A 17,001-nucleotide genomic window follows, 5' to 3' on the forward strand; every position below is an offset into this window, starting at 1 on the left:
TAAAATGCCAAAACGAAAAGCACAAGATGGTATCTCCTCCACTGCTTGACGCTGGTTATTCTTCCCTTCCCGCAGTCTCCCGTTTTATTCTCCTCCTATTCCCTCTTCCTTTCTTCACTCCGCTCTGCTCTTCCCTCTCCTCTTCTGTGATCTTATCCTTCCCCTTCGAACGAAGAAACCCCAAAGAATAAATCCATGAACAACTCCCTCCGCCTTTCTTCGCTCCGCTCTACCCTTCCCTCTCGTGACTCTCAGAACTTATCCTTCCCCTTCGAACGAAGAAACCCCAAAAAATAAATCCATAAACAACCTCTCTCTTTCTCTCCAACTTCGAGGTTTCCGGTCGCCATGGCCGATGCAGCCGACCTCCAAGACTGGGAATTGCTCAGCTCCCGCTCCTCCGAAGATCCCAAGGCCTTCGAGGGCTTAGATGGCGATGGCGACTCCTATGGCGGTGCCATCGAGTTGGATTACTTCGCCCTCGACTCCGAAAATCGCCGCATCGAGAGGGAGTCCTCGGAGGAGGAGAGCGAAGAAGGCGGCGTTGATTCCGACAACCCTACTCGGGTCCTTCCCGATTCGAACTCCAGGGATATGGAGCGGTCGAGAGGGGAGGTGGAATTTAGAGGAAGTGGGTCTCCGGTGAAGAATTCCGGTGGTTTTTGGTCCGATGGGTCGTTGGATTACCGGAGTTCGCTGGCTGATAGCGAAAGTGGGGAGCTTGGTAATAGAGGGGGTTCAATAACCGAAGTCGGGGTTGAAGGAATCGAGGCTGGGTATCAGGACTCTAGCGATGATGAGAGTGGAAAAGGTTTGGGTTTTGGAGGGAGCAGGCAGAGTCAGGGAATCGAGACAGGGTATGAGGAGCATGGGGTGGAGGACTCTGGTGGATTGGTGAAGATGGAAGATGGCTCGGGTTCCTTCGAGAATGTACCTAATAGCGACGGAGAGAAGAGGGTATTGGCTCGGTGGAAGATGCCACTGGATTTCATTAAATTTTATGTTTTTAAGATGAGGCCGGTTTGGTGGATCTCCATAGCTGCTGCAATTATGGGGTTTGTTACGCTGGGGAGGAAATTGTACAAGATGAAGAACACCAGCCGGACTATTCAGCTTAAGATTGCCTTTGATGACAAGGTGACGTTGTCTTCGGTCCTGGTTTTGAACAATAATACAATTCTTAGACCGAAGAAAGTAGAAATGTTACATAGAAATTTGACTACTTTGATGATATCTATTACAAATTTAATATTTAAGTAGTTATGGACTAATGAGTAGGTTGTACTGACTGTCAAAACAAGCATGGTATAATTTAGTCATAGCAAAGGTATATAGTGGGAAAAATCCCTAGCTATAAGTTTTTGAATAAGCTTCATATCTTTGTTAAGCTTAATTAATAATATCTTTTTGTTTGATGTGGATAATGCATGCTTTGAATTTACAACACTTTGGTTTCTTGAATTTGATATAATTTGAGGTTGCAGTGAAATACAAATTTTGTTGTTGTAATTGAGAGAACTTTTTTCTTGATATTGAATGGAAAGTGATGTCATATAACTTATATCTTAATGCTGACTTTACTGAATATGGTAGTCATGCACTGCATGGGAATATGGTGGGCTGATTTCTGCTGCTTTTACTTGCTTCTGAGAGTTGAGTGGGTGGAGGCACATGTGCATGCACATGTCTTCCATACTCTTTATGCAAAGGTAATTTGTCCTATCGACAATAACACAAGAAAAGCTTGCCTGTTTTCCTCATGGTGTAGTCCAAAAGCATGAACAAAGCTGTTGCATGAGTTTTGTCATTTCTGGATGCATGAATAAGCAGGACCGGCACATTGACACGTATCGTATTGTTATTAAGAACCGGAATAGTCTTGACTTAGCTTTTCCCAAAATTCATCTTATAACAAAATGGAGTTCTTTTTTAATTAGAAATTCATGTGTTGGAAGGAGAGATTAGCATTTAGATTCGCAGGAGCAGGTTAGAAGGGAAATTCATATGAAAGTGATAAAGTTACTTAAAGGAAGCACCTAAAAGAAAGTATTATATGTCTAACAAGAACTTTGAGAGAGAAAGAATCAGGCCTTACTATCTCTAAGATTAAGGTGGAGTAAAAAGGAGGAGGGTGATTTTTTTCCCCCAGATGAGAAGAACTGAATGGGAGAGAAAGGGGCACCAGTGATGAAGCTTAATAGCTGAAGCAATATGTTGTAGGATGGGCATAACTTGTTTGGATTGCTTCATAACCTTAAATCAACCTAAATCAAGTCTAGCTTGAATTTAAGTTTAACTTGCATTCCCCTCAAAGCATTAATCATGAATCAGTAATTGAGGAAAAACCGATTAGTATATACTATCAAATGTAATATCATGCTATGATCTGTAATATTTTAAAACTATTAATTAAAGTCATGCTATGCCAGCACAAGTTGGCTGGTGAGTGCACAGATCCACTTGCAGTGGAATACCACACCAAAGGCAGTATTGAGGGCTGCTGCTTTGTTGCAGTACTTCCAGGGCAAATGCAGTAGACTCATCCAAACAACACGTCTTTATAGCATTAGCGGTGGTGATAAAGTTTGGTTGCTAGGCCTCCAATGCAAGCACCCGGAAAGCAAACCATCCAGGATGTAGTGCCCAAATTTGGAGCATGTCTTACTAAACCAAAACCCAACATCTTCTAGCGCTGCTATCGGTAGTTGAAACTCAAATTCAAGGTTCCCCTTTGCTTTAAGCTCTCTGGCAGTGACCTCCAGAGGTGGTCACATCCCCAAGAATTTCCTACCAGGCAAAATTTCCAGGGCTGCCACAGAAGGTGCATCTCTGCATCCTCAAACATGACCGACTTGGTGAGACATGCCCGGAGCTGCTCGATGTTAGCTGATGCGAACACATGAGTCTCCTATCAATGCAGGGGTCTGCCTCTTGCAACTGCTGCCCACGACCTCCTCCATCATCTTTCACACCCCGGGCCTCTCAATGCCTGGTGGAGGTGATCTATCATCTTTTGCTTGGATGCTGGGCTTGCACGAGGCTGCCTGCCCATTCACCAGATCCTCACCTCCACACAGCCCTTGCACCTGCTCATTCTTCATACTAGTCACTGTTTCACTGTGCCAGCTTCTTTACTGGTTGTCATTGGTGCTGTCTTCTATCCCATCGATTGCTAGCTTTAGTGCATGCTTAGTATATGTTTAACGGTTGCATCTGTTGAGGTGGTTTTCAGCAAAACATTGAAATGCTATTAATGAATTAGGAGAAATTAGTTTATGTCACTTCAGATCAATCTCTCCACCATGATATTTAGCGAATCATTCCTTTGAATGTAAAATGAGGCATGAATTATTAAACATATATCTTATTTGTCAGCTGTACAATCTTCTTGACATCAGCTTGTTGTGGTGTAAAATTACTTGGCAGGTTAATGAAAATTTCATGCATTTGGGCGGACTGATTATTTTGTCTTGTCATGACTTGATGGTCATTATTAATCAATATGATTTAGCAGATCCTGGCTTATACCAAGATATATTTTTCTAAGCTTTTTGTTTAAGTCAAGCTGGTCCTTTTTATTTAATAGCATGTTTGGATTTTAGTACTACCTCTCAATGTTCAATTCAGCCCATCCAACTCTTGCCATCTTTATTGCTCTGTTGTATATTGCCTACATCATAGGAGGCAGTAATTTAGAGTGCAGTTCCTTGATATTTGTAATTCCTGAAACATATATGATTTAAACAGTTAACTGCTGCATTTCTTAGTTTTCTTTTGCAACGGTTTCAGGTCCAGACTAATCTTCCTCTTGGAAATCTGCTGGTCCATGATTTTTTTTCATTCTTGGTTGCTACTGCTTAACCAATTTGTCAACTGTTAATTAGTTCCATATTGATCTTCGACTGATAAAGCATAGGTTTTCTGAAGTTATGATGACTGAGGAATGATGTTGACTAATGAGGCAGTTATTATAAATCTAACATGAAAACTATACCTTCTATTTCTTTCAAGTTCGCTGTAATAGATCTCTGAATGTATGGTTTCAAATCACTTGATAAATAAAACTCTTGTAAAAGACTTATCCTTCTTCTGCTACAGTTAAGCATTTTATTTCCTGAATATCATTTTTCTATGTTGCGTATTAAATTAAGCAGAAGGTGTCCCAGTTAAAGGTCCATGCTGCACGCCTAAACGAAGCATTCGCAGTGGTGAGACGTGTGCCCATCTTCAGAGCAGTTCCAGCGGGTGGTGTCGCTGCATGGCCCATGGTGCCTTCAAGATGATTTCGTCTCCTAATACCATCCAGGTGGGGGTTGAAAATGGCTGGTGGACGGTACTCTGCCCCTTTCCCCCTGAAGCTATGCATCTCCAGGACAGGAATATGGGAAGCTCTCCTTTATATTTGGTTGTGTACTGGAGTGAACTACAACTACATTATTTTTATGTTTTTTTCAGTCTAGAAAGTATGTAGATACCGCATAATTCCAAAGTCACTCCCAAACAACATTGTTAAACATCTTTTCGAAATTCCACTTTTATGATTTCAAGACACCCTTACCGCAAAAAGGTCCAGTTTGAGAATTTCACCTTTGATCGAGTATCAAATTTCAGTCAAGATTAATAAAGAGCGAAGGATGCAGGAAACTCGGTGAAAGTTAACAGGGTATGACAGGTTCAGACTTCAGACATCAACTTGAATATCTCTAGATTAGGTCAAGTTTAGATTTCAATCTCAATTCCGAGCAAGCTTGGTATTTTCTGGTTGGGTTTTTTTTACCTCGAGCTAATTCTCATGGCTCCCCTTTTTTACCTAGACCATGTGCATTGGATTTCACCTTAGATCAAACTTCGCTTGATCTATTAGAAGCAGGGAAAAAAATCATGGTCAAGAATACATTTAGTTGGGACCTAAATCCATGTCACTCCATTTTTCTTGATAAAATATTTTCATACCAACCTCTAAAAAAGGGGACAAATTACCCTTAAAAACTTAAAAAAATGTTTGTCAAAAGTGAGATTTGAATCCTTTTCAATGGTTTACCATACTATATGCCATCTTAATCAGCCAACAGTGTCGGAGACTTCATCATTAGCAATCTGTCCCATGTGTTGTTTAAATTTGACCATTCCCCCCAAAATTTGCTGTTATGAAATTGTCATAACTATCATACAATGTCATTATATTAACCTTCATAATGTCCTGCCCAAACATATATATTGATATGATGTAGCTGAGATGCCCTGAAATTGTTATGACAGCCATAATGTAAAATTGTGGTGGATGTATCATGCATGCATGCGTGTGTGTGTGAGAGAGAGAGAGACAGAGAGAGAGATGCTATAAGTCAAGATGAGCAACATCAGCAACAAAGAACATACAATGGTGTTTTTGCCCTCCATGTCAAACTGCAAAAATGGAGAGTAGGAGGGTAGGAATTCAAGGCCTCCTGTGTATTAAAATTTTTGGCTGCAGTGGAACGGATGGGTCTCTTACAATGGCTTCAGAGGACCAAAGAGGAAAGCTGTAAAGGCTATGAATTGTATCCATGCTTGGTCTTATAAACCAAGAGGACAAGTATTGCTGGTAGGTATCTAGTTCTTACGGTTGGCAGACATATGGCAACGCATGGCAAGTCTCACACCATGCACAAAAGAAGGTGTCACCGATTTGCCATTGCAAATAGAGTAGATGCCAATCCATATGTGAACAAATATATGAATTGAATCGAAACCAGACCTAGGATCTCAAAATATCCTGGGAGAGGATAAGGTAGAGGCCTAGCTTGAAAAGCTAAAGAAAAAATGTAGAAGGGCCTAACTAATGATCACGAGAGTTAATCTAATAGAGCTGATTGCTTTTTAGTGGTATGTTTTCATATGTTCAGGGCAGTTTCGGTCTGCAATTGTGTTGATTTATTACTCTCTGATTCAATGCACTAATTCTCAGATTTTCATGACTTTTGAACTGGGTAGAAACTAGGAAATTTGGTTGCAGGATAAGTTGGGATATAGTGAAATTGTAACAGGATTACAGTTGAGAACTTGAAGGCTGCATGGATTCAAGCATGAATGTGGATTTTTAGTTCTGTTATTGTGATATTTCGGATTTTCCAATGCAGTTACATGGAGATGCCAAAGGTGATGCCTTTGGCCCTGTGGAGCTGTATTTCTTGCTGAGCACCATGACCCAGCTGCGTGTATGTGTGAGCCCCGCTCCCACCGAGCAAGAAGTTATTCGATTTGAACCGATTCCAGCTTCTGCTGCCGGAGATGACAGCTTGAGGGCTTGCAGTCACAAAAGAAGGATTCACCTTCCTTCGCATGAATCCATTGTCAGATCACCCACCATACGTCATTCATTTATCTGCACAGATCTCAATGCAACTGTCGTTCTATCGAGTCGGCTTACATGCTTAACACCTGGTCCTTTGTTCGACTGTCATTCGAGTTGCTGCTTACATGCTTCTTACAGGAGGCGAATGTCATGAAGCACAGGATTGCACATCCATTTTATGACCTGGTTCTTTCTCTGCGTTTCTCTTTAGGTTTGTGTTCTTAAAATGTTACAGCTTAGCAACTTACAGGAAGCAATCAGGTCTGCTGTGACACGACATGATGGATGCTATCATAAGTGTCATGTATATGCTTATTTTGTGGAATATTACATCCTCTGGGATAAAAAACAGTTTGAACAATCTTATTTGTAGCACATTATCACCTTTTAAAGAAACCTCTACATGAATATGAAAGAAAAATCCCTTGCCTTCGAAATTTGTGTTCTGATGAAGATTGCATGATTTTTCTATTGCAGTAAATCTCAATAAAAATCTTTTTAGGATGCTTGGGAAACAGCTTTCAGCTTGTAATCCTTCCTTGGAAGCACAAGAATAAAATCTTTTTGAGCACACAAGAACAATATGATATCAAGCTTTTTACATGGATACCAAGTTGCCATATTCCCCCTACTTTGAGGGTCATCACATAAGTGGAGTTATATATAAGCAATCAGCCTGTGCAAATCATTAACAGCATAATTCTAGGTTGCATTTCCCTTTTGTAGCATGGATAACCACTTTACACCAACCAGTGGAAGCTAAGTTTTGAGTATAAAAATACAAGAATCAAAAAGCTACTTGACTGTCATAATATTTTATATGCTATGTATGTAGAGTAAGAAGCAAACAAATGAGTTCACAATGGCTCTTTTCTAGCAGATTTGGCAAGAATGGAATGTGAGAATTTTTGTTCAAAAGAAAGCATCTACTAGTACAGTTCTCTGAAGAACACTCCAAACCTTTAAACAGGGGGAAAATTTGTGCTCAGTTAAAACAGCAGAGAGTCACAAAAAAATCTTGTGGCGGCTCTGTCCACATTGGTGTCTTACAGCTTACAGTGATTCTACTCTTGCTGATTGGTAACTTGCACCAAATTCTAGCTGTACTTATTCCGATTTCCAATTAATAAATATGAGGGAAGTGTCTCACTTCCTCCATTATTCCTCAAAGAACAAAAAAAGTAAACAAATGAATTCTTCACCAAAAGAGCCATTGGTAAACTCTTAAAATTTATTTGAGGTGTAATAGTATTCTATTCTCGTATATTATTTTGTTAGCAAAGCGTAGATTATAGGGCTTTAAGGTTTTTTCCATAATAACCATTAAAATATTGAATCGATACGCACCCAAATCACACTTTCAGGTGGACTAAATTCTGGGGGAAACCCTCTAAGGATGCCTGCATGGTGTGTTTTGGTACACGGTTACCGAGGAGGATACACCACAATGGCTCTTCCTTGCCCTCCTAGGCTACCCACCCCACTGCCATTGGTTGCCAAGCTGGTTTTCGGTACTACAAATCCAGCAACCCTAACCCTAACATCTTAACAGGTGCCCTCATCAGTGGTTCTGATCAAACTGATGCCTTTCTTGTTGGTTCTCTTTCTTCCTTGGTTGGAAGCTAGGGTAGTAAATAATTAGTAGGAAAAAGGTGTTGCACTCTTTCCATGGATGAGTGGACTATGTTAACATTACCTAAGTTTATGGGCTTCCTTATAAATTTAAATCTAAAGCTTCTTTGAATGAATTGTAACTCGTAATGTTCCTTGGAATTCATAAAGAAATCGATCTGAAATTTGTGTTATGTGGCTCATATAATTTTGGTACTTGTTAAGCATCCAAGCTTCCCATTTTTAGTTGAGCTACAAATACCCTCCAAATAGCTAGTTATCCCTGTTCACTCATTACCACCCATATATAGTTATCCCAGACTTAGCAGCCTTAATTAGGACCATTTTCTCTCCTGATTACATGCTGTTTAGGTTTTTCTGGCTTCAAGAGCAATAGGCCTCCACATGCAAATAACTGACTTACAACCCTGTTACCTCTTCCCTATTGCTTCAAGTTAACGAAAGGAACATTAGGACATACAGTTGCAATTTGATGAGAAAAATGGGATTGGAGAAGACTCTGGTTCTCGGGATTTTCGTTGCCTTTGCAGCAGTTGGTGTTTCAGGCCACCCTGACTACCAGGATGCTCTTTCAAAGTCTCTCATTTTCTTCGAAGGCCAGCGCTCAGGAAAGCTTCCTCCAGGACAGAACTTGAAGTGGAGGGCTGACTCCGGGCTCACCGATGGATCGACAGAGAATGTAGGTTTTGTTCAGATTATCTGAGCTAACAAATTTTATTGCATTCTGCAAGTTTTCATCAGTTGGTTAAAGATTTCTATAATTTGATTAGTAATTTTATGAAGCTTCAAATAATTCAGCCTAAATGATTTGCATGTCTTCTTAATGAAGAAAAAAGAAAAGAATGCCACTGGGGCTTTGATCTGCCAGTTAGCACCTCACTCACCAGTTGGATGACTTGGTAAGATAATTGCTCACACCAACAAATCCAGGTGACTAATTTAACTGCCTTCTCTTTGCGCCCTTTAAAAAGCCAACCATCTAAATTTGAGAACAGTTGTTAATGTTCAACCATCCAATGGCACTTCACTAAATGCTTGCATCAAGAAAAGAAATGAAAGTGTAGAAATAGAGTTATAGCATGACCAAGAGGGATAAGATCACAAGTAGGTAATTTAGAATGTCACAAAAATAATCTAGAGTACTTTGTTTGAGAGAATCTTATCATATGCAATAAGTTGATGGCATTGTGCTTGTTGTTCACCCATAATTATGAAGGTATTGATGGTACGCTTGGTATGAATTCCAAATCAAATCTGCAAACACACAAACTGAGAACAGATTTCATCGCTGCCGCATCTGAGCACTAGAATCTAATTATCCTTTTTCTATGCCTCTTTTTTCCCCCAATCATATTCACTCTTCCTTTGATAAAAGTAATGTTCTATGTGTTAAAATGACAAAGAGGCGAATTCCTGTCACCTTTGCTTTTGTAGCTCCTTGATTGTTTTTGGTGCGCAAGGATCGACTTTGCATGAATATGTTTATGACAAGAAGTCTGGATTTTTTTTTTAAAAAAAAAATCAAATTGGTGATCATTTTTGTGATGTAAATAATGAAGATCCTTCTGCATAGCAATCTAAGTACCAATGGTTCAGGTGGATCTGACTGGTGGCTACTATGATGCTGGGGACAATGTTAAATTTGGCTTCCCCATGGCCTTCACAACCACAATGCTCGCATGGAGCGTCCTCGAATTCGGGAGATGGATGCCCAAGGAACTAGATCATGCTCGAGAAGCAGTGCGCTGGGGCACTGACTACCTCCTCAAGGCCTGCAGTGCTCTTCCTGAAGCACTTTACATTCAGGTTTGTTATATCAAGACCTTTTTTAATTTATTAAACTGCTATCCCAAGTTGTCAAGATGACCCACTTCAGTTTGCATGAACAAAAACATTTCCCAAATTCAGACTCTTTATTACATTTAATTAGCAGCATTACTTGTACCATGCTTTGTTGCACAACCTTGACCTCATTCATGACACCAAATGCTGCCAACGGGAATTGAGAAGGTGGCATTCCCACTGTATTTTTCAAATCCTTTCATGCCATTGCATGTATGTTCTTCTCTGATTTACAGTACAAAGCCTATGTTTGGATTGGTAACAATAATATTCTGATCAGAGAAATATGGACTCATCGAATTATCTGTGGAATCCAATAGAGAACAAACAAGAATTTTTTTCAGAGATATGATCTGACCCAGATGCATACAACGTAAACTGAGAGCAGGTTGGCGATCCAAATACTGACCACAAATGCTGGCAACGAGCTGAGGACATGAGCACACCTCGGTCTGTCTACAAGGTCACCCCTTCAAACCCAGGCTCCGATGTTGCAGCTGAGACAGCTGCCGCCCTCGCAGCTGCCTCCCTTGTGTTCAGGCGCGTTGATGGGAATTATTCCAAGAAGCTTCTGCAGACTGCAGAGAAAGCCTTCGCTTTCGCCAACAAGTACAGAGGAAACTACAGTGACTCCCTTTCTTCTGTTGTCTGCCCCTTCTATTGCTCTTACTCTGGCTACCAAGTAATGCTGCCCACTTTCATATATTGATGCATGCGCTTTGTTAATCCACTGAACGTCAACAAACAAAAAATCACCAACTATATTGTGATCTAGGATGAACTACTATGGGGAGCTGCATGGCTGCTCATGGCCACCCAAAACCCTTCCTATCTAAGCTATGTTCAGTCTCTTGGCATCAACTCTGACTCAGATATGTTTAGCTGGGATAACAAGATTCCTGGTGCTCGTGTGCTCCTGGCTCGGGTATGTTCTTTTTCCTAGCTGTGTTTTGATATCACCTGGTCATTTATGTAGATTTCTCACAACATTTTGTCCACGATTTATATTTAATTAGTTGAAAATGATGCTTAGAAATAACCATTGACATATACTCCTCAAGTTCTTATATTCGATCGCATTAATCGCTTGCTTTCGTATCTTCTTATAAGATGGATCGAGTCATTCTCGCATGCTGCATCATAGAGAAGGTGCATTTGATGAGCCTTGAATTTTACAGGAGTATCTTGTCGAGAAGAACGAAGCAGCCTCATCATTCAAAGAGCAAGCAGAGAGATTTATGTGCAGCGTGCTGCCAGACTCCTCATCTCGGAGTGTCGGCCACACACCAGGAGGGCTATTGTACAAGCTCAATGGAAGCAACCTACAGTATGTGACCTCTGTCAGTTTCTTACTATCAGCCTATGCCAAATACTTGAAGATCTCCAAACAAACTTTCAGCTGTGGTGATATGGTTGTCTCTCCATCCATTTTGAGGAAAGTAGCTCAGAAACAGGTAACTGAATGAATGCTCATGTCTTGCTTGTTTGAATTTTAATTAGTTCATAATTTGAGCTCATGTCAAGGCTCTCTATTTATTTAGCTATGTTAGCAAAAGCGGGACTAAGACACCAAGGAGTTCATGCATTGGCAGACCTGCAGGAATCATATGACATAAGGCTTATATCATGCCTGTTTGATTGTGTTTGGTCTATAAGTGACACAAAAGTTTAGCTGAACTCAGAGACTTAAATAATGTCAGTGTAGGTAGGTTTATAGGCATCACTTGGTGTCTAAATTCTCTTCATTGCTTCTCTTCTTCAGGTGGACTACATCTTGGGAGATAATCCAAGGGGGCTGTCATACATGGTAGGCTTTGGCAACAACTTTCCACAGCGCATCCATCACCGAGGCTCGTCGATCCCTAGCATTCGCTCTAACTCGCAGAACATCGGTTGCGACCAGGGCTTTCAGTTTTACCATGCCACCGATGCCAATCCAAATATATTGACAGGGGCTGTAGTTGGAGGGCCTGATCGGAACGATGCATTCTCCGATGACCGGAGCAGCTATGCTCAATCAGAGCCAGCCACATACATCAATGCTCCACTTGTTGGAACTCTCTCTTACTTGGCAGCTTGCTTCAAACCTTGAAAGAAGTTGTTTGTAGATGACATTTACTGAACTATATAGAAACTGTTAGCTTGGTGGCTACAAGAATGCCTCAAAGTAACTTGTTTAAGTGTATGTATCTCCAGTCTGAAGGAGTTTGAATCCTCTGCAACCCTAGCTGTTGGAGATTTCCAATGCTTAAGTAGATGAAAATTGGAGATAGGGTATAATGGTCTGAAAAATGGATAATTCTTAAAAAAAAGGGCTTTTTAGCATCTAACTCCTCTCATCTTTTATATTTTTACAACTCGCGACCCACCCCAATACTAAATTATCAAATGGGGTCGTAATTAACTCCATTAGTATAGTGAATTTTTTTATCGCATTTCTTCCCCCCTCCCTCTTTTTAATTGGTCCTTAGAAGTTTTTGAGCTACAATGTTCCTCAATGCAATTATCTTCAAATTTTGATATAAAAACATTAACTCAGTTCTGATAATGATGACGGCAAGAAGGTCAATTTTGATTACAATTATATTGAGTAGCATGAATGACTAACAGCTAGAAACTTTGAGGGACTAAATGAGGAGCGGAACGGGAAAAAATATGATAAATATTCCATTATAACTAAATAAAAACTTAGCTTACGGTTGTTATAAGAAAAATTTTAGTATAAGAGAAGATTTGGTTTATGAATATATAAAAAAATATTTATATATTCATGAGCTTTGCATAAAATCCCTAGATTAATATTTTTTTTCCAAAATAACTTACCTTTAGGGGTATGTAGATAACTTTATTCTTGGGTCTAGATAGACTTGAGCAAGAACATCCAGCCTGCCTAACCTAATCTATGGCAGGCTTGGGCACAGATTTCATGCTTGTTGAGCCGAGTCGGGCCCCTAGATTCATGTTGCTAATATTGATCACTGTAAATAAGCAGCCGAAGAGAGAAAACTTGAAGAAAAGCAGATTTTCCCCCTATTTTCCTATAATTGGAGAGTTTTCTTTGCTATTCCTCCTCTTTCTAAATCCTCATTCCTACAAAAGGAGGAGAAAACAAGGTTCTCACCATCAAACTGCCACAGATGCATGGAATTGATTAACAATTAATATTTGATGGATGGATGAATCCCATGATATCCCATGTATGTGGCTGATTTTAAGTAAAAAGAATGTTTAATATATGCTTTGGATTCCTCCAATCCCAAAACTGCTCTCTTTGCTCAGCATCAGCAGGGATAAAAGCACTTGATTGTTTACATGATTGGAGTAGAAAAGAGTATTTTACTTAACCAATGTTTATATTAGTCCTAGCATTTGTGCATAGAAAATGAGGTGGGTAGATTCAATGGGAATCCCAACCCAAGCTGGATTTAACTAAATTCAAATCAAGTAAATGTATACAGCATAAATATAAAACTTCAGTGTACATTAAATTAATTTTAAGTCAAGCAAACTTGTAAACGACGGCTTATTCAAGTAGAAATACCTCTCAGCTTACCAACTAGAAGTCTGAGTTCGACTCTAGATGATACACCCCAAAAATACGAACGTGGATGATTATGACATGGATGGAAGTTTCACCCTTTATTTGGAAAAAAATAGGCAAGTGAATCAGAGTAGCTAAGGTTGCAACTTTGATAAGAGAGTCACCACTGGGGATGAAGGACTTAGGTTTTAAATGAGCCAAGAGTATTGGCATTAAAAATCTATTTTAAGTTAAAATATCTATAGAGGTAGTCAAAGAAAAGAAGTTTTACTCGGTAATCGAAAGCTTGGAAGCATGAGGTTCATATGTTTTCGATACTGCCAGTGGCCAAACTTATTCTATAGAGGATATGAGAACTGCAACTATTTTATTATATATATCTAAAATAAAAACTTATTCTACATAGATTTTTTTATTAGCTACATGAATACTAGTATTAAAGTTTTTTACTTAATATGTAATAAATATTAATGACATAGCATTAATATTCTCAGCCATTTTAAAATAAAGTGATTCATTATTATAATTAGTCATAATGTTGGAAATGAGAAATAGAACATATCCCTGAATGGTATCGATATTAATTCTGAAAGATTCTTGTTGGGGGAAAAACCCAAGTCATATCGCTACGGAGGCGCTCGGCCAAGGGGCGCCGACCAGGAAGGTGCTCGGCTAGAGAGCGCCGATCAGAAGAGGTCCAACCAAGTAGGGACGCTCGGCTAGAAAGCGCTCGACTAGAGAGCGCCGACCAGAGAGACCGCCAGCGGAGGCGCTCGGCTAAAAAGCGCTCGCCCAAAGGGCGCCGACCAGAAGTACTGATTAGAAGCGACCCCACCACAGGGCGCCCCGTTGGGCGACCAGCTCGGCTCGGCACCCCTGCCGAGCCGATGCCTTAACCAAATACTCAATCTCCGCCTAACCTTTCAAAGGATCTGACGGCTACATACACAACTCCACTACAACCTGCCACCTGCCACTATCTTTGAGTCGTCAAGGCACAAGATCTTCACAGGTATTTTGGCACGACCTATCATTAATGCATGAGACCCTCTCAAGTCTCTGGAGCACTCAGTCATTTAATGAACACGGCCCAAGACGATCTCCGGATCACTGAACCATCAAAGCGTATGGCTCTCCCTGACCGCCGGTTCACTCGGTAATAAATGCACTTACCATCTACAAACCCCAGGCCCACTACGGCCGACGGTTCAACCACTCCAACGGGTCTGATCAACCGCGACAACTCCCTGACTCCGGCCCGATTCGGCCTTATTCACCACTACGCCATTAATGGGCCAAATCGTACCCAATTATCACAAAAGAGGACAGATTCCCCTGTCACCTCCCAGGTAACATAACATCCTTCTATAAAAGGGAGCCCGGGGGGAAAGAGGAGGGGACCGGAGGAAAAAGAAAGAAGTAAACAGCACAGACACAGAAGAACAAAACATATCTCTTCTTTACTCTCTCCACATATTTGCCCCCTCTGACTTAAGCATCGGAGGGCCGGCGCCGGGGAGCCCGGCCACCGGCTTTTTTGCAGGACAGGACACACTCTTCTCCGCTCTCTCATCCCCACGGAGGACGCAGTCGGCCGGCGCACTGTCGTCCGCCGTCCCGGCAGCGGAGCTCCTCCTCCCCTGGTTTCGCGGCAGTCCCCGGGTCCAATTTCCAGCAACAATTCTATATCCATATTTTTGTGCATTTTTTTTTTATTTCGTGAGAAATCCCAAAATCCCAAATTTACGACCAAACAAATTCTCTTTCCAACGACCAACGGACCACGGTATCTTTGGTTGGAATCTCCGTCCCTCCCTGGCCCACAGAGCTCAACGCTACCGAATCAGAAAACAGATCCTTATCTTTTTAATACCTACTTCCCCCATTCCCGCAATCCCATCCTACTCCCAGCCACCATGACCTTCCCCTCAAACTCCGATCTCCCAATTGCTCCCAACCCCAAAACCCTGCTAGGGTTTCTCCTCATCCTCTCCCTCTCCCTAGCCTTCGCCGAGACCAATCTCTCCGACGCTCCCACCGCCTACGAGCTCCTCGAGAGCTTCAATTTCCCCAGAGGAATCCTCCCACGGGGAGTACAGAGCTACCTTTTGAGGAAAGACGGCACCTTTGAGGTTTATCTCAGCGGGGACTGCGAGTTCAAGGTCACTGGGGCCTATCAATTGAGGTACAAGACGAAGATCACCGGCACGGTGGAGTCGGGGACGCTCAAGGACTTGAATGGAGTCAGTGTGAAGGTGTTGTTCTTGTGGATTGGCATCAGTGGGGTCGTGAGAAGTGGCGATGAGCTCAAGTTCTATGTCGGGCCGCTGTCGGCCTCCTTCCCCTTGTCCAACTTTGAGGAGTGCCCCCGGTGCGGGGGCGGATTCGATTGCGCCATCCCCTTGGTTTCTGATGCTTAGGAGGATTCTGTTGTCGTGGGTGACGAACAATCTTTTTATCTCTTCATGCATGCTTTCGATTATAGATTATGGAACTAATGGTGATAATCCCTTGTATGGTTGTATTGGAATTTGGATATTGAATGAATAAGGATTTTATACTTTAATGTGCTTTTGTAGATTTGGTCCATCTATGCCTGATTTAGATGCATAGAGTTTATAGCAAATTCTTAAATCAAGATTAGAATTTTTATACTATTGACTATCTCTTTTCTTTTTTTTTTCCGATAGTATTTGGTGTTCTTGTGCAGAATTTGGATGCTAGACAAATATAGATTGGAAGTCTTGGGGTCTTATTTGCTTGATTATGGTCGTTTGTTTATGAAAATGTTTTAACTTGATAGTTGATATGTGGTACAAGTAGATATCAGAGTTGGATCTTTTATGTTGGCCTTCTCATGGTGTCATTCCCCATGTCCAACTTTGAGGATTACAAATGAACCTGCTGCTTATTCGGATGCAGACTTGCAGCACAACCTTTTTTTCCTCCCACAGACCTCTTTGTTCTTCAGATTCTTAGGTGGTGTCAAACTTTCTCTCTTTAAGCCTGTGGTTTTTTCGAGTGCGGAGTTAAGATTTGATGGGTGATATTATCTAATGTCACTATATGAATTTGGATGTTGAATGAATAAAGATCATTTATTTCTTGTGCTGCAGGGAAATTGAACTAGATTGCTGTGACTGGCTTTCAGAAGATATGGATTTATCAAATTAAAAGTGATGCATTCTTGAACTGGAACTGTAATTCCTATTAACTGCTATACGCAATTCTTGGATGTTGCATACATATAACTTAAAAGTATCAAGTGCTCGTGTTTTTGATATGGACAAAGTGAAAACCGTGACCCCTTTGTTGGTCAATTTCTTGCATCACTGCTTTCCCGATGCTATAATTTGAGTTCTTTCAAGTATGTGTTTCAATAATAGTATTTTACATTGTGAACCAGGGAGTTTGTTTTAGTTTTTGTACTCCAGTATCCAGCTTAATCATCTTTTCCTCCCTTAATTGGTTCCGCTTGTCTTAACAGACCAATACAATGTATTGCATAGACTCATACGTGTGCTTGATTATGGTGGTTTAAGTGGTGCACAGATTGCTTTAATATGGAATAACCAGAATATTTAGCTTTTATCCTTGACTTGGATCTTCCTTTTTCTTGTTGCTTTGGGGATTTAATATCCTAAAACATTGA

At 40.9% G+C, this 17,001-nt stretch overlaps 3 protein-coding genes across 6 annotated transcripts; all 3 read left to right on the plus strand.

The window, feature by feature from the left end:
• Window positions 1-10: 10 nt before the first annotated feature.
• On the plus strand, window positions 11-7,383 carry LOC103711081 (uncharacterized). Of its 4 annotated transcripts, none has more exons than XM_026806247.3 (2): window positions 11-1,137; window positions 6,120-7,383. In XM_026806247.3, exons 1-2 carry the CDS (start codon window positions 349-351, stop codon window positions 6,486-6,488), a joined length of 1,158 nt encoding a protein of 385 aa, XP_026662048.1. In that variant the 5' UTR covers window positions 11-348; the 3' UTR covers window positions 6,489-7,383. The 4 variants fall into 4 exon arrangements, with proteins under 4 accessions (XP_026662048.1, XP_008795300.1, XP_088565718.1 ...); XM_008797078.5 differs by lacking the exon at window positions 6,120-7,383 and adding an exon at window positions 4,155-4,566; XM_088709592.1 differs by lacking the exon at window positions 6,120-7,383 and adding an exon at window positions 3,790-4,148.
• A 125-nt stretch (window positions 7,384-7,508) lies between these two features.
• LOC103711079 (endoglucanase 9-like) lies at window positions 7,509-12,451 on the plus strand. Its single transcript, XM_008797075.5, has 6 exons — window positions 7,509-8,645; window positions 9,563-9,772; window positions 10,197-10,490; window positions 10,584-10,733; window positions 10,987-11,262; window positions 11,571-12,451. Exons 1-6 carry the CDS (start codon window positions 8,439-8,441, stop codon window positions 11,898-11,900), a joined length of 1,467 nt encoding a protein of 488 aa, XP_008795297.4. The 5' UTR covers window positions 7,509-8,438; the 3' UTR covers window positions 11,901-12,451.
• Window positions 12,452-15,265: 2,814 nt separating this feature from the next.
• Window positions 15,266-15,769, plus strand: LOC103711080 (uncharacterized protein At5g01610-like). Its single transcript, XM_008797077.6, has one exon. It carries the CDS (start codon window positions 15,266-15,268, stop codon window positions 15,767-15,769), a length of 504 nt encoding a protein of 167 aa, XP_008795299.4.
• The last annotated feature ends 1,232 nt before the right edge of the window (window positions 15,770-17,001 follow it).

Source organism: Phoenix dactylifera, chromosome 13, assembly GCF_051530095.1.
Source record: "Phoenix dactylifera cultivar Ajwa chromosome 13, Ajwa_hap1_PhDact_Kaust_v1.1, whole genome shotgun sequence".
NCBI classification, from domain to species: Eukaryota; Viridiplantae; Streptophyta; class Magnoliopsida; order Arecales; family Arecaceae; genus Phoenix; species Phoenix dactylifera.